This window comes from Epinephelus lanceolatus, chromosome 18, assembly GCF_041903045.1.
Source record: "Epinephelus lanceolatus isolate andai-2023 chromosome 18, ASM4190304v1, whole genome shotgun sequence".
Taxonomy (NCBI): Eukaryota; Metazoa; Chordata; class Actinopteri; order Perciformes; family Serranidae; genus Epinephelus; species Epinephelus lanceolatus.
Genome location: NC_135751.1, coordinates 31,376,396 through 31,400,171, shown reverse-complemented (window position 1 = coordinate 31,400,171; position 23,776 = coordinate 31,376,396). Strand labels below are relative to the sequence as shown.

Here is a 23,776-nt window from a genome sequence, read left to right as displayed (position 1 = left end):
GAAACAAACAAGAACCAGTACGCAGAGGCACACCAGCCCCAGTTCACACCACTTGCCTGGTCCCACAGCCGGCCCTCCAGTACCCACCACAAACACGGTCAAAAAAATACTCACGGTTTTCCTGGGTGGTAGTCAAACTACTGACCCAGACTGGAGTATTCTCGCCAAATGGGTACAGCCTGCTGCGCTTCAGGCTCCGGTATCTTTCGCTGCGTCACTGCGTCGAGCACCTGCTGTCGTGGTCGTTGTGTCATCCCTCCTCTCTGTACCTCCGCTTTTCTCCTTTATACTTCCTGTGCACCAAACCTGTTGCTCGTCGCCCTGATTGCTGCCCGAGGTTTGGTCAGTGTCTGCTTTTTTCAGGGGCAGTGGGAAAAACAGCACCGCATGCAAAATAATCACTCAACTAAAAACATAATCCAGTAAAACTTCTGATTAAAAACCAAACAACACTGCCAATTAAAAACACAATAAATAAATGGTCTAAAACACACAGCAATATTATATTAAAACATGCATAAAGCCCCCAACAACACCGACCCTTTCACATATGTTTTAGCATCAAAATGCTATTTTCCCAAGTCCTTAAAAATGTTTTCCCACATCACCTGACAGGTTTCTGCTAGGGCTGGGCATTTAAGGTAATTTCCATATTCAAGTACCCACATCAAATTATTGTCAAGTACTCGAGTACTTGCAAAATGCAGAGAAACAGAAGTCAGACAATGTACTGCTGTGGACACCATGTTAGTTCAGATCCGAAAGTCACACAATACCACAAACTCACTTATTAATCCAGGCAGCAGTAGACCAGCAACTCCCATGTTCAGCGAGGTAAAATTACCTAAATCCCTCCAGCAACAGCTTCATTTAATACCTATCTGCCAAATCTCTCACTCACAATCGCAGGTCTGCCCGCTGTCATCACCACCTGCCTGGCTCTGGGAACGCGCCGCATGGCCAAGAAGAATGCTATCGTCAGAAGCCTGCCCTCTGTGGAGACCCTGGGCTGCACATCAGTCATCTGCTCCGACAAGACTGGTACCCTTACCACCAACCAGATGTGTGTAACTAAGGTAGGTTCACACTCACAGGTGTGATGTCACACAGATATATTCATTTTAAATCCAGACGTGTGACTGAAAATGAGAGCAGATCTAATGCAGATGTGTTTTTTGGACATGTTTCCATGCAGATGTTCATCATCGATAAAGTCGATGGTGACAATGTTTCCCTCGGTCAGTTTGATATCTCGGGCTCAAAGTACACCCCTGAGGGAGAAGTGTAAGTGTCAAAAGAGTTAAGTGTTCTAAACACCATAACCCAATCCTAAACAATTCATTGATTTAATATTCTTGTGAATATTCTCCTACCAGTACAAAGAATGGCATGTCTGTGAAGTGCGGCCAGTTTGACGGACTGGTTGAACTGGCCACCATCTGCGCTCTGTGTAATGACTCTTCTCTGGACTACAACGAGGTCTGCAGCTTTCAGGAGAACTTTGTGTTTGTGTCAAGTATTTTTAAATGTGACACACTGCCAGCTTAACATGTATGCTTGTTCTTTCTTATTTTTCCATGATGCAGTCCAAGGGCATTTATGAGAAAGTGGGTGAGGCCACTGAAACAGCACTGTGCTGTTTGGTGGAGAAGATGAACGTGTTCAACACTGAAGTGCGCGGCCTGTCCAAGGTGGAACGGGCAAACGCTTGCTGTTCTGTAAGTCTACAAAAGATTCCACACAGTATGCGTGTTATCCTGTATAGAAAGACATTTTAGTGAAACACAGATGCAAGTGTTACCCAAAATATTACAGCTTTAAATTTGTGTTTGGCGACTACATCCATCCCAAAAACTTTAAAGTGGTGATAATCAATATTTTGTATATAAAAGGATGGATCAAAAGACTACTGGTATGTTTAAGGGGTCTGCCATAGTGATAATAATGATCACAAGTCCATCAACTTAAAAGGTGATAATATGTTAATGTCCACTGCCCCCATGTGGTTACAAAAAAAGTTGTTGCAGGTTTAATCAGTGCAAACAAACTGGCTTAAAAGAGATGCTGGGCTCAGCCTGTTTTCCTCCAGTTCACCTTCTTTTCCTTCATTTTCTCACAGGTGATCAAGCAGCTGATGAAGAAGGAGTTCACCCTGGAGTTCTCCAGAGACAGAAAGTCAATGTCAGTCTACTGCTCTCCTGCCAAGTCTGCCAAGGCCCCTGTAGGAAACAAGATGTTTGTCAAAGTGAGTGTAGGACACAAGAAGTAGAGTACACAAAGAGTCTACAGCCATGCTGGCAGCTCTGTGAACAATGTGCTGATGGCTGGGAATAATTTGGACAAGGGGTCTTTAATATCTTCCAGGCCAAGGACCCTTTAGCTGACAGAGAGACTGAGCAGGGACCCCGTACTACATATATTGTACAAAACTGAGTTGCACCAGAGATAATTTTCTGGTCTTCTCTCGCTTGCAATTGCCTGTAGCTGTGAAGTCAGCAGCAGTCGTAGCATGGCTAGGTGCCGTGCCCTTTGCACTTTTGCTGTGTATGTCTGTACACGTGGAATAATAACACAGATAATTGTACGTAACTGTTAGCTAACTAGCTCACCTCGCTGGTATGGACAAGTGCCTCACAGTGATTTGACATTAGCGTTCACATGAGCAGAGGCACACTTCTGCTTTGCAGAGATACCATTGGTGGGTGTAGTTCGATAGAAAGGAAAGAGTTCCTACATGAAACTGCTCACAAGGTCTGCAGACTATCTTGAGTAACTGGGTCATGATCTCTGGCAACCCATCCAATAGTTGTTAAAATATTTCAGTCTAAACCAAACTGATAGACTGCCTCTCAGACATCATCCCTTAGAGACATGCCTCTAGCAAAATAAAATATTTTAATTTAGGGACTCTGTAAAACCCTTTAAACAGAAATTATATTATAGTAAAACAACCATGCCAGTTATTACCTCTAAATTTGAAAGAAATGGCCTAAACTGTGTTCAAGTCATTCAAGTCACATATACTATTACTGACAATGATGTTGTATCTTAACTCTGTCAACAGGGTGCTCCAGAGGGTGTCATTGACCGTTGTGCGTACGTTCGTGTGGGCACCACCCGTGTGCCCCTGACTGGCCCAGTCAAAGACCACATCATGTCAGTCATCAAGGAGTGGGGCACCGGGCGCGATACCCTCCGCTGTCTGGCTCTGGCCACCCGTGACACACCGATGAAGAAGGAGGAGATGAACCTGGAGGACTCCACCCAGTTTGCAGATTATGAGGTGGGAGACTGATAAAGAAACATGTAGGCAGAAATGAAAGACATATGTGTGTGATATTGTACAAACATACAGTCTCTCACTGGTGACTTTCTTCTTTTCTCCAGACTGACTTGACCTTCGTGGGCTGTGTTGGCATGCTCGACCCGCCTCGTAAGGAAGTTATGAGCTCCATCGAGCTGTGCAGGGCTGCTGGCATCCGTGTCATCATGATCACTGGTCAGTATCACACTCAGCATTTTAATCTCATCGCAGACACAAACAAGCAAACAATAAAATCTTGATTCCTGTCTCCCCAGGTGACAACAAAGGCACAGCTGTGGCCATCTGCCGTCGTATTGGCATCTTTAGTGAGGATGAGGATGTCACTGACAAGGCCTTCACTGGCCGTGAGTTTGATGACCTACCTCCATACGAACAGAAAGTCGCTGTCCGAAAAGCTTGCTGCTTCGCCAGAGTGGAACCGTCCCACAAATCTAAGATCGTTGAGTTCCTGCAAGGCTTTGATGAGATTACTGCCATGGTGAGAGGAAGGAATTATAGGAGACCTATTATGCTTATTTTGTGTCATATATGTCGTGTTACAGTGTCGGATGTTCGGGTTGAATGTGGTTTAAGTTTTTAATAATGAGGTAAACCTATGTAAAAGTAATCCCTGTGAGCCGTTTCCAATGTTGTTTTTTTCTGCTTTTGAAACAAGCTGACATCAACTTGTGACAAACTTCTTCATATGGTCATCTGGTCCAGGCACACTACTCCAAGTTTTTATTCTGTAGCCTACAGTGTTACATGTAGCTACATGCTAATATCGGAGGAACATTTAATCTTGGTTGGTAGCTGCTCAGCCTGCAGAAGTCTGCAGTGCGCTTGCTGTGTGGGCCCAGTGATGCAGAAGATCTGGGTAATTTTATTCCTGCAAGTCGAACTCTTTTGGGTTCATGCGCCACTGATCAGCAGCGCCCTGCCTCCAAAGCTGTATCCAGTTCTCTTAACATATTCATGGCAAAACAACTGATAAGGCAGACCTGAAATCACTGACTTATCAGATTGAACTGGACTATCATGGGAGTGGCTTTAAAGAGACAGGTGCTAAAACAGAGTGTCTGAGACAGACGATGAATTCGGGAGCAGTATGAGGAAAGTTAAGTGTTTTTTCAACATTAAATGTGTGAATATGTTCTAGAACCCCCACCCCCAAAAATAAAAATATGAACTTGAAAATAAGCATAATATGTCCCCTTTAAAATGTAATGAAACCATTTGACTTGAAATATAGTTACTCAAATACAATAACTTATCTTCTTCCACCTTACACCAAGACTGGAGATGGAGTGAACGATGCCCCCGCCTTGAAAAAGGCGGAGATTGGCATCGCCATGGGCTCTGGCACTGCCGTTGCCAAGTCTGCCTCTGAGATGGTCCTGGCTGACGACAACTTCTCCTCCATTGTGTCCGCTGTTGAGGAAGGCAGAGCCATTTACAACAACATGAAGCAGTTCATCCGCTACCTCATCTCCTCCAACGTAGGCGAGGTCGTCTGGTAAGTACAGGCGGAGGTGAGGTGTGACAGGCAGGAGGAGACACTGTGTTTAAACTGAGAAAATAATTTGCTCAGCTTCCCCTCTCCCACACTCCCTCCCTCAGTATCTTCCTGACCGCTGCCCTGGGTCTGCCCGAGGCTCTGATCCCCGTCCAGCTGCTGTGGGTCAACCTTGTGACCGACGGTCTGCCTGCCACAGCGCTGGGCTTCAACCCCCCTGACCTGGATATCATGGGCAAAGCCCCCCGCTCCCCCAAAGAGCCCCTCATCTCTGGCTGGCTCTTCTTCAGATATTTGGCCATCGGAGGTACGACACGTTGGTTGGATTATTACTGGTGCTGCAAATAACCCTCATCCCTTGGTGGTTGAAGCACTTCAGTATTGTAGCAATTTCCTTCAGTCTAAAATTGCCTCCCATGATGGTTGATAATACTGTCTTTTAAAGAACACTTACACAACTACAAGTCACAAACGTTCACAAAAGCATCTGTAATTTTCATCTGAACATGTTGTTGCCATGGTAACACATCCAACTTCTTGGTATCATGCACCAAATTAACACTTATTTCTTTAACAACACCAATGAAAACTCTCCGGCAGCCATTATACGTAAACCATCCGCATGTTGACTTTGGATATAAACTTCTTATTTAACACGGTAACATCTCCTCCAGGTTACGTTGGTGCCGCCACTGTTGCAGCAGCTGCCTGGTGGTTCCTGTACTGTGACGATGGCCCAATGATCACCTTCCACCAGCTGGTAAGTATTCAACACTGTTGTTTGTGAACTTTTCCTACCAATTATAGCCTGTCAAACAGTGGACTCTATCCACCTGCTGTAACTAGAAACTTCTTGAGAGGATGTTAACTTCCCAGAGACTGTGCCAAACTTTATATTTCCATCTTCCCCCGTCAGTCACACTTCATGCAGTGTAGCGATGAAAACGAGGACTTTGCTGGCATCCACTGCGAGGTGTTTGAGGCTGCTCCCCCAATGACTATGGCTCTGTCTGTGCTGGTCACCATCGAGATGTGCAACGCTCTGAACAGGTCTGACTGCACTGTGAACTCATACTTACAGCTAAGCACTTCCTTCAACACTGTTTAATGAGTAACAGACGATATGTTCTAACCAGTGGTGTTAAGTAATTAGGTACTCGAGAACTGGACCTAAGTACAAATTTGAAGTACTTATACTGGAGTTTTTCCCTTTTGATGACAATTTGTACTTCTATTCTGCTACATATCGGTCGCCACTTTTTTTTGCAAAATGAATACTCATACTTATGATACTTTTAAAAGCTGGGGTAGGCAGAAATTTGGAAATGAAAAAAAAAAAAAAAAAATATGGCAGAATTTGAAATACACCCCTCTGCAGCTCTAAACTCTCTGTCCAAAGCCCCTCCCACCAGGTGGCTTTGGGCATATGCCCATGCTTCTTACAGTAACCCAATTTTTTCAATACATTTATTTATTTAATCTTATTTCATTGCACAGTTGAATGCAGCGCATTTGCTCAGCCCCTCTCAAATGATACAACCCACCGTCCCTTTGACTCGCTCCCCACCACTGTGGACTGCTTCCCCTGGAGGAGAGCAGGCAGCAGCTTGAGTGACAGACCTTAGGTTGGCGGCTGTAGCACCTCGAATTCAGCCAGTGCAAACTCCCCAGCACCGGGAGTCACAGCAGGCTGGTGGGCAGCAGCAGCAGGAAGTTTACTGATCTGCCAGGACACCAGTCCCATTGGATGTGGATGCAGCCACTGACTGGGGGTCTGTCTCCGAAGCTGCTGCCCGTTCTCTTCCTGGCAAGGTGGTCTCTGTGAGGCAGAGAACATGCTGTGACTTGAGGCTCTATGTAACATTAGCTACATAAACATGAACATGAAGCCACAGCTGTGACCCTTTTGCTCCACTTAGCAGAAGGATAAAATATTGGCAACATGTCCTTTCTATCTCTGAAAAGCTTAACTGATACTGACTTGCTTTTTATTTTGTTTGTTGTCAGACTCTCTCTTAGAGTCTTTTTGATAAGTCTGTCTTCCTTTTTGGGTTGCTCTGCAGTGTAGGCAGTTGCTGCCAATGCTGGAATAGTAACTTTCTCTGCAGGCTTCTCTGCCATTTAATCAGGCTTCCACAGTAGGAAAGTGCACGCACATCTGCATTTGTAGAACAGCCAGGAGGAACGCAATCTCTCAGAAATGACCAGTGATTGGCTCAAAGTTTCCTTTTTCTAGAGTCTGAAAACAGAGTCAAGAGAAGGTGCAGAAGTCTAGTTTTTCTCTCAGACTACTTAAATTACAACATGCTTATAGTTTACCATAGGAATTGGTCCAATGACACCAAATGAAACTGCCTACCCCAGCTGCAAAAGCTAAAAATACTCCTGTACTTTTATCTCAGATGCGGGTTTCAAATGCAAGATTTTCACTTCTAATGGAGTATTTTAAAACTATGTAACAGTCACGGTCAGATTTTTAAAACAGAGACTACCAGGATCATATGTCAGTGTGATTATAACAGCACAATACACAACATGTTGGGGGGGTTGTCTTTCAATATTTACCTCATAAATGTGTCAGAGCTCTTCACATCCTTTTGTACACATTTATTTTCCTACATTCATCTCAACACACACACTTTTTCATATGCCCTCACACATTTTCAGTCTGCATTAACGTACCCCTCCGCCTCCCCAACCAACCCCACCCCCCTCCTCCTCCTCCTCCTCCTCCTCCTCCTCCTCCTCCTCCTCCTCCTCCTCCTCCTCCTCCTCCTCCTCCTCCTCCTCCCTCCCCCACCAGCTTGTCTGAGAACCAGTCCCTGGTGCGCATGCCCCCCTGGAGCAACGGCTGGCTGGTGGCCGCCATGAGCCTCTCCATGTCCCTTCACTTCATGATCATCTACGTCGACCCCTTGCCCGTGAGTCTGGCCTCCTGCACCACAGCCCTCTTCTCCACAACAAACATCCATCTCCCTCTACTCCTCCCTCAGACACACTGCCTCTCCAACAACCTCCATGTTCTCTCTCACATTATCATTGCTTTTATACTTACAGATGATGTGTCGCCAAAATTACTAACAGAGGTGGCAGCTGAAGAAATACTTCACCCCCCCATGACCATTCGTATATTAGTTACCCATATGACTTTATTCTTCTCACATGCCTTGGTGGTGAACGAAAAATCCAAAAACACAGAATGGTCTTGATGAATGCAAGTCGTAAGCCCTATTCACACAGGTCTAATATTTCCTTAGGAACCTCTGGTGATTAGGTGATGTAATAATTGCAGAGGTCATCTGTGATCTTAATGCTGTGCAGATCTGCCATGTCTGTAATTTGTCACATAAAAATTGCCTACTATATTTTGTCAAACACAGTGGTAGTGTTATAATATTAGTCTCATATTTTTTGTTTTCTCTGTGCTCCGTTTCCTGGTCAAGAATTACGGAGACTTCGTTGGCAATAACAAATTAAAATTTTGGCAGCACTCTGGGTGCAGGAGACTCATCCTGCTACACAGCATGCAGACCCATTTGCAGAAAAAGCAAGCTCCAATTAATCAGAAGAGCCAAATCTCAAAAGCAATGTGTGGCAAAATCAGTTCTGTTTGTTTAAAATAAAAAAGGAGGTTAACACTGCTCATTACTGCAAGTGGTGCTATGTTTCTGCATTGTGTACAGTGGAGTTACAAACAACTGTGTGTATCATATCCCGGGATAATGTCAATTTGAGTAAAATACAAACTTTGCTTATCCTGTGCAAATGCACCGCACGAAACATAGACACTGGGGGATCATTTCTAAAACACGTGACATCCGCAGATTAAATAGTCCTGTGCGAATAGGGCTATAAGAAGCGTTTGTGATATTGTGTGACCCTGCTGAATCTGAACAAACAAGCTACAGATCGAGGCACCAATAGACCAGCAGTGCCGGTGTTCAGCAAGGTAAAATTACTGTTTTTGTCAATGGAGTCTGGTTTGACAGAGAGCATAGTTAAGTTTCATGTTCCATTAAGTTCCCGAAAAGGGCTGTCTGTTTGGGACATCCTGAACATTGAAATGGATAGCTGTGACTTGGATTATACATCCAAGTTACAGCTATATATATATATATATATATATATATATATATATGTATGTATATATGTGCAAGTGTTTAATCAGGTGACTTCAAATTACTTCAAATCATCAAGACTTTTCTCAGTTTTGTAATTCTTTGTTCACTGTGGAGGCATGGAGAACATTTTTTTTTTTTAACAAATTTAACATAACACAAGGTGAGTAATTGACATACGAATGGTCATTTGAAGTTGAAGTATTCCTTTAAGGGGGAGCAAAATCAAACCAGCTGCTCGGCTTCGTGAGGCCTTGGTGGACTCCTAAATGGTGTGACAAAATAATAATTGTTTTTAGATGTCTCTTTATACTACTCAAGGTGAAGCTCATTATTGGTCACAGTTAGAGAATAACACATACATTTAACTGGTTCTTCTTCTTTAGATGTATCAAAAAGAGTATGAACAGTCACATTAGCATTAATGTTAGTATCTCAATCATTTATATGCAGCTTTTTCTTACTGAAAGTTGTGTGTCGAGTTTGGCAGCTTTAACACAGCGTTGCTCTCGCCCACAGATGATCTTCAAGCTCACGCACTTGAATGTGGAGCAGTGGATGATGGTGCTGAAGCTCTCCTTCCCAGTCATCCTTATCGATGAGGTTCTCAAGTTTGTGGCTCGCACATATCTGGAGGGTAAGCTGATCATGTGGCCTGTTCACGTCCTTTATTCTTTCATTATCATGTGCGTGTGTATAAATTTTTGGAAAATCAAAAAACAAATGTGATCATCTATTTACAGGTTTATGAGTTAAAAATAACCTCCACAACATGTGTACTCATTTTGAAGCGGCTTCGTCAGACTTAAGGCAGAGCTAGGATGATTTTAAGGATTATTTGCAAGATCACAGACCTACTTTTAAAATACATGTGTATACATCTAAAGAACACAATTTTATCTTCGTCCTGTAACATTTGAACTTGAACTTATGCCATCAATGACTCATCTATATTAATTTTTAAAGAATATACATATACAATTGATTAATCAAGTGTTAAGTAACAATATACCTTTTAATTAAATACCTTTGAATGTATTTTATCTCCCTGTTTTCTTATCCCTGACAGTTTTAATGATCTCTCACCCTCTTTCCTCTCATCTGTTTACTCCGATGACATTTATCTAACTTTCCTCTCCTTGGATGCACTTTTTCACTGTTCCCTCCCTGACAATCCAGTCTAAACCTGTTCCCCCCTCCTCCATACTCCTGTAACAAAACAAGGTATTCCCCTGACTCATGCCAAAGGTTTAAGCACCCTGCATCGTGCATGAATATTTTGTTCAGTATGTCTCTGTCATGCAAATCTTTCTGCACTAATGCATTTGGATCCTGAGTGAAGCTGTGAACAGTTCGGCTGTGTATCTGTCATGAATTGGTTTCAGCATCATACGTGGTATTTGCATAGTTTGTGTTTGTCATTGGCAGCTTGATATTGTTACTTGAGTTCATTGCTTCAAGGGGCTTGTAGATCCTCTGAAAGTAGAAAAAGTAAGATGCCGGCTAGCAGGCTATGACTTTGCATTTACTTACTTGTGCATTGTGATTAAATTAATATTGTGCATTTTGCCAACAAGGTCAAAATGTTGCTGATCATTTCTCGAACAGACTGTGTATGCTCAGTTGCTGTTGTGACTATAGAAAACATAATGTTTTCTATGGAGTATAATTGGAATTTATATGTGTATATATTTTTATATTACACGGTAATTTAGCAAATGTGCTATCTTTTTCCCACTATGCGGCACTGGTAATAGGCTTGATAATGGACTAATACATGAAAATAGTTGCTGTCTTGCTAGTTTACTGTCTTGCCTATAAAACACATCCAAGCTGGAAACAGGTGGATGGATGGGTTAGTGAATGTATTGAGTTTATCAATTTCTGCAAAAAATGAAATCTAGAAATTACAATTTCCTGTTTTACGGGTGTTGCATCAGACTATTTCTTGTCTTTGAGCAGCTGCCAGGCAATGAGCGAAAACCCCAGGAAGTAAATGGTCCCAGCCAAGAAATAGGGTGCTGCAGAGATGACGTTTTCTTGCAGGCCGATGCAGAAGTTAGCTAAGCCCAGGTTGCTGCTTCAAAAAGCCTACAGAAAAAATAAGCTGTGGATACTCAGACATTTTGTTCAGCAAGATAATCTTCAAGAATAAACACCACTTTAATGATTTTTGAAGCCAAAATGCAATCGCCAGAGGTAAAAAGCTAACGTTGGGCTGTAAACGAACCACACTGTGGTCACGTGACTTAACGTCCCCACCACAACAAGGCTGTAAAGCCGTGTTCAGTGTGTTGACATTCTGTAGTCTTATTTAGCTACTTGTTAGCAACTGCCTTTATTAAGACACCTAAAAGCTTCAACATTCTCAAGTTTGGGATTTACAGACATATTTTATGTCATAGAACAAATGTGAAAGTCTCTTAAACTTACTAACCACAGACCTCTTTTCAGGCATCTAACCAAAAACCCAATGACTTTGAGAAGAGGAACCAGGAGTGCTAAAATCCTAGCTCATTTCCAGGTTTTAGGACTCATTCCTGCACTGCTCTGTTGTGCAAAGTTTCATTTTTACAATTTGGTTTTTGTAGAAATTAAACAAACGGAATATTGTGTGATATTTGGTGAAATTTAGAGGTGCTGGAAGGTGGATTTTGTTAACTTTGACAGAGACTGGCTAGCAGCTTGGTTGTGCTAAGCTAAACTAGCTGGATGCTGCATGAATGCATGTAGCCTCGGCAGAACGGTGTCAGACTTCTCATCTAGCTACTTCTGGGCAACAAATCTAGTTAATATATTCCTAAAATGTCCCGAAACTATTCCTCGACTCTTCACTCAGTGCATTTAACTACTCAGCTACTCTGTACACTGCCTTTATCTCACAGCTGACAGGCTTGTGCTTTCCTCTACAGGAAAAGTCTAAAAGCAAAGTGTGACAGAGAGCGGCTGAAGCAAAAGAGAAGAGAGAGCTGACACACAGAGGATGGAGAGAAAAAGTTGAGCACTCCCACTGAAAGAAAGCCTGCCAACAGTCACTCGACATGATCAAAACATCTAGTGGCATGAATAAAAAAGAAAAACACATAAGCCATCTGAAAATACACCAAAAGAAAGCTGCAAAATATTTTTTTCTGTGTATGTACTGAAGTTAATATATAGGTAACAGTTATTAAAACTATTCTGTGTTGATTCTATTCTTAAAGAATAAAGATATGTATTAAAGAATATGAGACTTGGATATCAGTGTTGTTAACTCTTTACATTATTCAGGTTTTTAAAACCTGGGGTTGAATTTGCAGCAGCTGTGTTTTGCAATGAATTTTAAGATCATACATGTATTTCCAAATAGGTGAAAAGGCAATAACCAAATTATACAGTATATTAAATCTATTTTATTAAATTAGACAGTGTAAAGAAATATATTACTGTGCATATCCATGTTATAGATTTCCTGTGACTGCTTTTTCATCATCAAAGATCTAGTGTACAAGATTTAGCGGCACCTTAGCGGTAATGTTGCAGAGTGCATCCAACTGAAGCTTCTCCCGTGTGCCAAGCATGTAAAGCCCAGTTCAGACCAAAGATTTGCGACAAGAAGAAACTGTTTTAGAACATTGCAGAGAAAAGTTGCAGCGGTGTGAACTGGCCGGTCGGAGCTCGACTCAAGCTGGCTGATGTGTCACCTGTACCTCAGCTGATCAAATCATTGGCGGCTGGTTTTAGAACATAAAGCACGTCACCTGTTTCTACAGCCAATCGACTTGTAGTGAAGTCCATTGGCTAAGCCAAAATGACAGTAGATGGCGTGTTCGCTAGCTTTGGCAGATGCTCTGTAGTTGCCTGTTTCAATGCATCTTGTCGTAAACCCTTGGTCTGAACTGGGCTTAAGGGAACTACGGTGGCGGACGCAGCCAAGCAGGGTTTTGTTTGTCTGTTCTGGGCTACTCTAGAAACAACATGGCAGACTCCATGGAGTTGGACTTGCTTCATATAAACAGCTCATTCTAAATTAACGACAACACAATAATTCTTAGGTTGTGGTGATTATACATTTAAGAAAACGTAATTATAAATATTATATTACATTTCTGCCGGTGTATGCCCCTAAATCCTACACACTGGACCTGTAAGTGACTCTGCATGGAGCCCAGTGATGAGAAACTTTATCAGAGTATTTGATTATGAACTCAAAGGTTGAAGAAAAGACTGACAGCCTACTTTTACTTCTCAATATGTATTATTAACACAAAACAAACTGACATGATGTTACATATTCACATTTCTTCATGATTATTTTCTTAGCTTCTTTCCTAATCCACATCCGTAAATTAGCTTAGAAGCTAATATGGTTGTGGTGAGAACAGGAATAGTTTATGATGCTAATTAAAATAAAAAGACAACAAATTAAAGTATGTGATAAAAATTGCATCTGAAATGCAGTTAATTTAGGAGAGTTTCTACTTAGTATCTCTATTATTCATTATTGCACTGTGATCTGTTGCTGTTAGAGCTCCTCCTTCACAAAGAAGATGCAAAAAAGTGTTTGCATGGAAAGATAACTGCGTAGTTTGCATATCAATTACTGATACAGTGAAAAGTCAAGTGTTGGAATGTCGAGTGTTTTGCTGGAGTCAAGTCAGTTTTAACAACAGATACATTTTCATGTGTATTAGTAGAGGAATAAACATGTTACTGGATGTAAGAAAAAGAATGCGTGAAAAAAGTTAAGCGTCCTCATGGTTAATTGAACGTCACTTTGGTCGCTAAGCAACAGTATCGGCCATTGACACCGAACCATCACCTCGGAAACAAACAGATAAATAATGTCTCTGTAGGAGTATCCATCAAATGTTAGATGTGCTCACAGCACCGGCTGTGATATCCCAGTGGTCACGACAGTGTCTCATGTGGTGGTGGTTAATTGGTCCTTACTGGTCACTGCTGTTTTATCTTGGGCTGCTCTTTGGTTCCTGTGTGACTCTGTAACTCATGAGGCATCTGCAGGCGGGGAACCACCTTTACTGACTCCCCCCTCCAGGATTTCTTTGACTTGTTCAATAGTCTCCGCCTGCCGAATTACCTCCAGCTTCACCTGAAGGGGGAGAGAGGGGTCAGTAAAATATAAATATGTCAATGATAAAATACGGAACTAATTTGTACCAGTTTCTGCAAGAGCAAGAAAAAGTTTTAGCTATTTTTTTTTTTTCCAATTTTCACTATCCCTACTCCACTCAAGCTGACTTCTACAGCCGTCTATTGCTTCTTACCTGCAGCGACTGGGAGAGCTGGACGAAGTCCCTCTGTACTGTCTGGCTGGTGTCAACCTGGGAGCGCAGACTGATCACTTGGCTGCGCAGCTCCAAACACTGTTGATGCAGGGCCGCCTGACAGTCACAAGAAAACAGATTTGAAAATGTATTACTTAAGCGACTCACAGTGGGAGTATCAACAAAAGTTACTCTAATAGCAGCAGTGGAAATCACCATTTATACTATTCACAATGTAAACTTGTAGAATCTTGGACAAGATTGGGTTTCATTTGATGAATTTAAGTCGTAGGCCTCCACGTTTAACAGCAAAACTATACCATAACGTCCGTTGACAAACTCTCACACGACTTGTATGCACCAGTACAAATAACAGCACTACAGATGTCACTGAGACAAAAAGTGTGAAGCATCAGCAGTAACTGAACAGACTGGACTTACTTTATCATTACCAATGGCCTTGTTGGTGTTCTGCACATGAGACAGTGCCACCCGCAGGGCTTCCAGCTCAGTGCGGCAGGCCAGCACTTCAGCCTGCAAGTGGTCCTTCTGAGCCTGGATCTTCTCTGTCTCCGTCTTCAGACTGGAAAGCTGCACTGCACACACAAACAAAGCAGATTATAATTAAAGAAAAAATACAGTTTATTACAAGTTGGTCTCATTTTCTCAGTTTCGGTCTCACCAAGGGGGGTAAAAATTTTAAATGTGAGAAAAAGGCTGAATGAACTGTGCATCTACATCCATCACAAGACCTACTAATTGGCTTCCCAGACTAATAATAAGCATGAGCTGTTCACTCACCTTCTAAAACTTCTGATGATCAGCATTGCAGGTGGGAGCAGGGAGGAGGAAATAAAACATGTGTCAGTGTCACAGCAGTCAGTGTCGCAAACCTGCCCTGAATAATAATAAAATCAACAGACCGTTCTCCTCTGACCGGGTGTCCAGCTGCTCCCTCAGGTTGACAATCTCGATGCGGAGACGCTCCTCATTGTGTGCCCCCTGTAGGTTACAGGTCAAAAATCACCACACACACACATACACTGACACCACAAGCAGGCACATACAGTACAATAACTGTCTGCAATAAAGCTGTGCAGCAATGAGGCGGTAGCATTACTATTCATAAAAGGTGTCAAAACACAAACACTATCTCACAACTTGTATTGAAGACCAGCTGTTAGCTTGCTAATAGATCAGTTTTTCCATTAGAACAAATGTAACACTCTCACAACAGTACAGTAGCTTGCAGTGTAATAAGCAGCGTAGGGAGAAGAGGCCAAGTTAGAATGATGTGTTTAAAAACAGTAACTGACAATTCCTGCATAGTATAACATTGAAGGAACCAAATAAACATTTGAAACTACCAACAGATGGTCAAGGTACTTCCAGAGACAGAGCAGTGACAACCTGGTCACAAAATTAAACCTTTGTCCACACATAAATGTTGACAAACATACAATCTAAGGGCTCAGACAATTACAGTCATCCCAAGAACTTTCTGAAATGAAGAAAAGCAGCAACTAACTAAAGGGAAGTCACATAAACAAGCTTCTCACTGGTTTCTGTTCCCTTTATGATGCTATGTGAAACTCTTTATCTCATTATTCTCATTCAACAAGATGTGAGACAAGACGGTGTCAAATAAATTACTCATTGTGCTACGATACAAGTTTATATGAGTCTTAAGAAAACTGATTCCGTGCTGCAGCACTGTAAATAAAAACCCAGAACAGTAACTGTACCTGCAGTGTTGCTGGGAATGATGAGCTGGAGTCTGGTTGCTCAGGGTCCTCGACCTCCTCTCCTTTCAGTCTGGACAGCTCACTGCACACCTTCCTCTGGGAAAAGGACAGCTCTGCCTGGACACACAGATACAGGTTTGAACAACTACTTGTACTGAATAACGCACTAATAAACCTTATCTTACTTTATGGGTAATTATATAGTCTTGCTTTGGGAATCAATTGACTACTGTTGGCTAAATTAGTGTGTGGTGGATGAGTGAGTCATCATGCACCTGGGTTACACATTCATGGCAAAAATACAATTTAAGAGCCACATCTTTATTGCTTTTCTTGGCATCTTTCCATATTTAATCAAGATGGTTGAAATAACCATAAGAAATACACGTATTCTCTTTATTGCAGAGTCAGATGAAGAGATCAACACCACCCTTGTGTCTATACTGTAAATATGTAGCTGGAGCCAGCAGATGGTTAGCTTAGCTGAGCATAAAAACTGGACAAAGGGGGGGAAGTGCTAACCTGGCTCCGTGCAAAGGCAAGTACCTCCAAGCAACTTGCTTTCACACTGCGTTTTTGTATGTGTGGTCGAGTGATTTCCACTCTTTATTCTAAGCTAAACTTACTAGCTGCAGCTTCATAACTACTGGAGAGATGTGTGCTTGGTAGTGATTTAACTCTTGGGCAGAAAGCAAATAAGTGTATCTCCCAAATGGTGAATTTTTTCTTTAAGGACTATCCCTGACACAGTCACACACACTCTGTAGGATCTACATCACTCACCAGCCGACTCTGGACAGCGTTCTGTGATTGGCTAAAAGATTTCTGCAGATCCTGGAGAAGGGCCTCTGAAGTGTGGACCTGTGACTGGAGCATTGATACCTGAACACACACACACACAAACAAAAAAATTAACGTGTATATATTGTCATAACTAGTCGATCTGACGACTGTGTTCCCTTACTCTCTGACATCAGCAAATCCTTAGCTCCACCCTTAGCTCGTCCAAAACTCTGCCACCGTGACTACAGCAAAGAAACATGATCCCATTTCACTGATCCTGGCTTCCTTACAGTGGCTACATGTTACTTTTAGAATTGAGTTCAAGATTATTGATTATGTACAAAGCACTGAAAGGCCTCATCCCAAGTTGTTTATCATATTTTTAATTGACCTTTGTCCATTCCCGCAGCCTGAGCTCCTCAGATGCATTGTGTCTTGTTGTTCCAAGGTCCAAATTAATTCACAAAGGTGATAGAGCCTGTGCAGTCAGATTTCCTGGAGTTTGGAAGGACCCCACTGAGGAGATCAGGGCTGCAAACTCTGTCTCATCTTTTAAATCACTTTCATAACCCACTTTTTTAAAATGTCTTCTCTGTGATTGCATTTATGTTTTACGACTTATAAATATGTTTAGTTTTTGGTGTTTCTTTGATTCTCCCCGTGTTTTAATGTGCTCTGTTTTTATTGTGAAGTACTGTATGTGCTGTGTACCCACACTCAGAGCAGTGCTGCTCACCTGTTTGTGTGTGTTGTTGGTCTGTGTGTCCAGTTCTTTCTCCAGCTCCTCCTTCTCAGCCTGCAGTCGACTCACCTCCACTCGCAGCTCTGACACCTGCCCAACACACCACACCGTCACGTCATTACGCCACAAAGTCATCTGTCTATGAGGAAGATTTTAGTCGGACCAAAATCTTGCTATAATCAGAAAAACTGCACAGATTTAAGTGTAAGGGCCTGAACACATGCTGCATTTTTGCGCTGTCAAATCAATTTTTAGCACAAGTGTAGCACCCAGCACCTGACCTCACGTTTTCCAGGAAGTGAAAGACACGACATGTGTATGGGCCCCATGGAATGGCGTGAATATTCTTTTTTTCATATAAGAAACCTGATCTCTCATATCATAGTTTTACATCTATACCTGAGCATTTAGTGAATCCCAGTCGTTGTGCGTGACCAGTCTGTGTCCGGCCGGCGGCAGGTAGATGGCTTCAGGCACCAAAGTTCCAGTGGAGAGCAGAGAGTCAGTGTCGTCCTGTGCGTTGAGTTTTCTGGGCAGAGACGGCGTGTCTAAGGAGAACGACGACAGCGAGGCCGAGTCACAGTGCCGCAGTGAAAAATACCCTTCTGTTGTAAGCGATGGTCCTTCTCCCTCCGCCACTGTGTCGAGCTCCGCTGATTGGTGTGAGTTTCTGTCTGGTGACGCCGTGGCCTCGGCATCTGTCAGGCTGTTGGTTGTGTGTGTTCTATTCATTTCATCTGCCTCCATCTTGCCTTTCCTTCCACTCATCTGACAGGTACAAAAAAAAGCTGGGATTAAGTCCAGAACATTGGGAACAATTCAAGAGTAAAGACACAACATTAAACACTGACCATGCTCTGCCCACTGGCTCTTCTCCACTCCACAGGCTGAGACTGGAGAACAGATATCCTGGCCTCATACTGTGCTGCTGTCTCTGTAAACACGACAGGATAATAAAATAATAATGAAACAATTTACTCAGACAGATGAACAATATTTGGTTTAGCTAAAAGGCCGAGATTAAAAGCTCACAATACCTTTAAAAAAGTGTAGCTGCATTTTATGTTACTTCCTATTTTGTTAACAATATGTTAGTTATAGTATGTTTTAACACCATTGCAAACTTTCATTGTTTTAAAAAGGAGCATGTCAATGTTTCCCACTCCTCTTCTGACCTTTCACCTTATTGAATAGCTTGGCAACATACCAACATTTTAGTCAGTTCCTTCTGACCTTTGTATTAAATGTTAAACTAATACTATTGATTGAAAGTCAACATTGTAATTAATATTACTTAATTCATTTGGAAGTTTAGAAACTACACAAAGGAACAAAAAAAGAAAATCATAAAACCTAGAGCTGTTCAGGTTTTTTAAAAAAATCCCTTAAAAACATAGTATCGGTATTTTTCACAGTTTAAAAGTATCATCTTTAACAGGTTTTATCGTTAAAACATATCCAAAGGAGATCCAAATTATTTAGGCTCTGATTTACAAAAGAAAGAAATATATAAAAAATACTTAACCTTATATAATTAGACAAAAAAGGACTGTAACAAACTCACCGTGCTTATCAGGCACATGCAAACATGAAGGCACAGCCAACCACACTTACACACATACTGACCTCTGAGAGCCTCCTGGAGAGACTGGATCTCTTGATCACATTGTTTTTGTAGCTCTGCCAGTTCCTCCTGTTTGCTCAGCTCGCAGATCGTCGCCACGCCCTGCCAGTGTTCGACTTGAGCTCGGCACTCGGCTAGCTGGGCCTGCAGGCTCGCCACTGAAAAATGATAAACAGCAGGTTGTCGTGTGTTTTGCCTTCATTATGTTATTTTGAGGATGTCTGCATCAGTAGGGCCGGAATCACACCAGTATGAGAAACAGTGAGGTGACGCAACAAAAAGGAATCTGCATTACTAGCTATCAGACAAGACCTTTAAATATGTAACTATACGATAAAAAGAAAGAAATCTGATGTCACGGATCTATGTGCTGGGAACTTTGCAGGACGCAGCTCTAAATTCTTTGCATCACTCACTTTTGTAAAACTACAGCATGTTTATGTCATCCTTGTTATCTGTGCACAGAGTAGACTGATAGAGCTGTTTGAAAGTTGCACGCAAGTCTGCCAGTCGTGTAATGGTGTGTATGTGTATTTATGAGCAAGGATTAGTCCATGATTGACCCAATCTGACAACATTCTTAGTTGTTTGAGTGTATGACAGGAGCATAACCAGCTGATCACATTGTTTGGTACAGAGGGAGATCAATGAAGAGAATGAAGCTTATCTATAAATGAGTCAAATGAGTGAACTGGTAAATAAACTTAAGGAAGATTCCTCTGCTGTAAGTCTAAAACTAGTGATAATAATTGGAAATCTAACCACTTTGGTCTTTAAAATATCTTTTTGCTTTTCTTTTGACCTCATTAAAACCCGATAAGTAGAAAAGTTTTGAAGTTTTACTGGTTTGCCACAAACTACATGTTTAATGAAGGTGACAGGATAATTATAAAGCACTGACATGGCACCACATAAGAAAATATTTCTTGTTTCATATGTTATATGCATGAACAAATCAATACATATATATTCCTTTTGTTAATCACAGATAAAGACATGTACAGTATGTAAATTTACTGTTCATGCTTAGATCTGGGGTCAAATAGACCACAACAGGAGATGAAATAAAATCAGTTTTCTAAGTTATTATCTTAATATTCAGTGTCTGGGTGATGTGATAATTACAAAAGCGTAATGCATTCACTTGAGAAAAAAAAAAATCTGCTTTGATTTGCCCCCACTGAGTGCAGCGAGTGGGAGTCACAGCCAACAAGATCGCAAGTGAAGCCCAGGATGGGGCTGAGTAGCTGGGGGTTGACCAAGCCATTATTCTCAAGTGAATGCATTACACAATACAATGCATATAGTAGGGCTGTACCATATATCTTTTCTTCATTGTCATCGTGATTTCAATTTGCACAATAAACACACTGTAAAAGAGAATATCAGTAGAAAACTGCACTTTAAAATGTAACTGTCATCCTGTTTAATGTGTATTTTGTGTTAAGTTCAATGTTCAATTTATTAAATAATATAAGGCTGAAATAAATCCCTTTCACTTTTTTTTTAATCAATCAGCAATTTAATTTAATATCTGTTTTAAAGGTCCAGAGTTTAGGATTAAGTGGCATCTAGCAGTGAGGTTACAGTGCTGAAATCTCTCCTGTGTACCAAGCGTTTAGGAAAATTATGGTGGCTGACATGAAAATGCAAATGGCCCTATCTGGAGCCAGTGTTTGGTTTATCCATTCTCAACATGGCAGACTCTGTGGAGGAGGGTCCCTTCCATATGTACATATAAACAGCTTATTGTTAGGTAATGAAAACACAACAATTCCTATTTTCAGATGATTATAGATATTATATACCACTTCTGCCTATAGATGCCCTGAATTCTACACACTGGACCTTTAAGTAGGCCTATTTTTTTTTTTTAGCTGTCAGAGCCCTGGATCTCCTGGACCCTGAACACAACATTAGGATTACTGTTGCTCCCATTATATGTAGAGACTTTACTCACACTCACACACACACTTCGTTGTATTTCTTTGACTAATGTGGCAAAGCACAGCTGAGGATCTGTCTTCTTATGTTCGACAACTTGACAGTAACACTTGTTGCTCATGTTTTAGCAAACGGGTAAACACTTAACATGATATGGGACCTAAAGTTGCTAAACTGCTAATGAAGCCACCTGCAGCACATAGAAAAGAATCTGTTGTGACAAATATGACTTGGTACAGTAGTCACACCACTGTCTATGATACTAGCAAATGAAGGAAGTGAAACTAAGCTCGTGTACGGAATTAACGCGGTTTATAGAAGGTGCTGGACCCCAGTTTTGACAGTTAACTTAGTTAAGCTAAAGTGTTAGCTAGCGGCTAGCAGCGCCTGTTTATTTCTATGGTCAACGATGCTAACAGGCCGTTAAACGGTTTACTGACCACAGCTGCTTCACAATCAACAGGTTTCAGTCACAGTGCAGACAAACAACAAGTTTACATTACTGTATACTAAAAACTCAAACTGTAAAGGTGACAGCATATCACCTCACAACCAATCCCGTTACACGTAAAGCAGATTAAAGTTTACCGCTGCAGTTTTTATTACCTGTGTCTTCACCGCTGGAGCTCATTTTCTCGTCAGACAGACTTCACCTGACGATAAAAAACATATCTATCAAAAATCCGGGAAACCTTTCGGAGTCATTTTGTAGAAGCAGCAGAGTTTAGGTGTGGAAATGATCAGCGCAGTGTCAACTTCAGGAAACAACTTTCCCCGGTTTAAGCCTGCGGAAATGACGTCAACCTCCTTCCTGTTCACGAGTGCCTTGCCCTATGCGCTTTGGCTTCTGATTTGACCGGATTTTATGGAGGTTAAAATACCAAGAAAAGTGACCACAGCTTTGGTTTAAGTTGCTGCCACTCCCTGGACATTAGGCATCCTGTCATCATGTCCACTGTTTGATGACCGCTGGGGGTCACTGAACCCCAGTTTGTACGTCACAAAAATAATATACCATATACTGTAACATTATTTATTTCTTGTTTTATGTATTGTTATTCATTCATTCATTCATTTATTATTGTATTTCATTATTTACTCTTATAATAATAATAATAATAATTATTATTATTATTATTTTCATTTTTATTTCTATCTTTATTTTTATTTTCATTATTATTAAAGAACGATAGCTGATATTTACTAATTACGCGCTTACTTTTGTTATTTAATTCCGACATTAAATGGAAAATGATCACATATATATATATGCTATTTTGTTTTAAGTGCTGAAGTTTACAGTGAGTCCTTGAGACTATCTTACAGAATTCAAGGATCTTTAAAAAAAATAAAAATAAAAATAATAATAATAATAATTTACTAAAGAATCATAATGCCCCATCAGCAAAAATAAATAAAAAAGTTCAAAAATAAAACTAGAAATATAAACTAATAATAATAATAATAATAATAATAATAATAATAATAATAAATAACAAAAATTAATAAATTCTTTTTATATGGCCCACCAATTGTTATTATTTTTGTTATCATTATTATTGTTATTATTATTTGATCAGCATATAATAATAATTTATTTATTATTTTTTATTATTATTAGTTTATATTTTTATTTTATTTTTTTTAATCTTTATTTATTTTTGCTGATGGGGCACTGTGATTTTGAAACAGATCCTTTAATTCTCCAAGATAGTCTCGTGGACTCACTGTAAACTGCAGCAGTTGAAACAAAATAGCCTATATATTATTATCATATATGAAAATTTTCAAGTTTTTAATGTCAAAAATAAAAAAAGTTAGTGTGTGATAAAAAAAAATGCATTTCTCAATTTTCTTGGACATATATAAGAGAAGAACTTAAAATTACTGTAACACTATTGTAACCTCTTTGATGAAAGCAATATGGAGGTATTGAAAAATGACTTTTTCCTCTCTAATAAGGATACCCTCTGGTGGAGGAAGACAATTTTAAGTTATTTTATATTTTGGTCCTCGTGAATGGTATGTTATTACTGCTCCCAGCACTGATATATACCCTTTGCAAGTTACCTTTTCAAAATTAAAGAGGAATGTACTGAGAAGAAAAATCCAAATATTACGGCAAATCACATCTCTCTTTTTTTCAGATTATCCTGCAGTTTATGTAGGATATAATTCAAATGTAGCTCCCATTTTGGAGGCAGTGTGCAGGAGGAAGGACCTGCTGATCAGAAATGGTGTCTCTTGGCCTCTGTGTCATAATGAAAGATGTGGCTGTGTTGCTCTGTCATGGCTCCCAGTGCTTCCAGTGCAATTCCTCCATTCAACAAAAAACTGTCAGCACAGAAATCTGTTTGTTCTGTTCACAGTGCTACATACCAGTGCACAATGAGCTTCAGCTGTGTGTTATCAGCTTTGGCAAGCAGGTCACTTTTCATACTGCATGTTGATATGATGTGAAGTCCTCTGTTGTCCTTCACAGAGGAAAGATTATGTAATAACATACTGTATGTGCATGATATCATGTGTTCAACACCTTAAACTAATATAAGAGTTATGTTAGAGGGACTTCATAATGTTTCACTTTGCGGTTAATCATCCCTCTTATAAGAGAAAAGAGCAGAACTCTATTTAAGTGATTCATAAACTTCATCTGTGAATTATTTCACTTGGCAGTGTTTGACAGAGATGCTAAAAGTCAAGCTTGGTAATAACCTTGAAACTGGAAAACAG

At 40.8% G+C, this 23,776-nt stretch overlaps 2 protein-coding genes across 3 annotated transcripts in view; one reads left to right on the top strand and one right to left on the bottom strand.

Annotated features, from left to right (window-relative positions):
• atp2a1 (ATPase sarcoplasmic/endoplasmic reticulum Ca2+ transporting 1) overlaps positions 1–12,176 on the top strand; it is a 29,637-nt gene extending 17,461 nt beyond the window's left edge. The window contains exons 11-26 of one of the 2 annotated variants that reach the window (XM_033644519.2): positions 910–1,076; positions 1,196–1,284; positions 1,377–1,479; positions 1,587–1,718; positions 2,120–2,245; positions 3,065–3,283; positions 3,388–3,499; positions 3,580–3,803; positions 4,600–4,820; positions 4,925–5,127; positions 5,495–5,580; positions 5,737–5,870; positions 7,624–7,741; positions 9,458–9,575; positions 10,118–10,162; positions 11,851–12,176. In XM_033644519.2, the coding sequence (XP_033500410.1) occupies positions 910–1,076; positions 1,196–1,284; positions 1,377–1,479; positions 1,587–1,718; positions 2,120–2,245; positions 3,065–3,283; positions 3,388–3,499; positions 3,580–3,803; positions 4,600–4,820; positions 4,925–5,127; positions 5,495–5,580; positions 5,737–5,870; positions 7,624–7,741; positions 9,458–9,575; positions 10,118–10,122 (2,057 nt within the window). In that variant the 3' untranslated portion in view covers positions 10,123–10,162; positions 11,851–12,176. The remainder of the gene's footprint in view (positions 1–909; positions 1,077–1,195; positions 1,285–1,376; positions 1,480–1,586; positions 1,719–2,119; positions 2,246–3,064; positions 3,284–3,387; positions 3,500–3,579; positions 3,804–4,599; positions 4,821–4,924; positions 5,128–5,494; positions 5,581–5,736; positions 5,871–7,623; positions 7,742–9,457; positions 9,576–10,117; positions 10,163–11,850) is intronic. The other variant, XM_033644518.2, reaches the window with a different exon arrangement.
• A 980-nt stretch (positions 12,177–13,156) lies between these two features.
• Positions 13,157–21,814, bottom strand: rabep2 (rabaptin, RAB GTPase binding effector protein 2). Its single transcript, XM_033644520.2, has 12 exons — positions 21,650–21,814; positions 19,102–19,257; positions 18,327–18,409; positions 17,875–18,243; positions 17,470–17,565; positions 16,734–16,832; positions 15,951–16,067; positions 15,129–15,207; positions 15,007–15,018; positions 14,647–14,801; positions 14,206–14,322; positions 13,157–14,030 (listed from the first exon to the last, which is right to left on the bottom strand). The coding sequence occupies exons 1-12, from the start codon at positions 21,672–21,674 to the stop codon at positions 13,926–13,928; spliced, it is 1,413 nt and encodes a 470-aa protein (XP_033500411.1). The 5' UTR covers positions 21,675–21,814; the 3' UTR covers positions 13,157–13,925.
• Between the last annotated feature and the right edge of the window lie 1,962 nt (positions 21,815–23,776).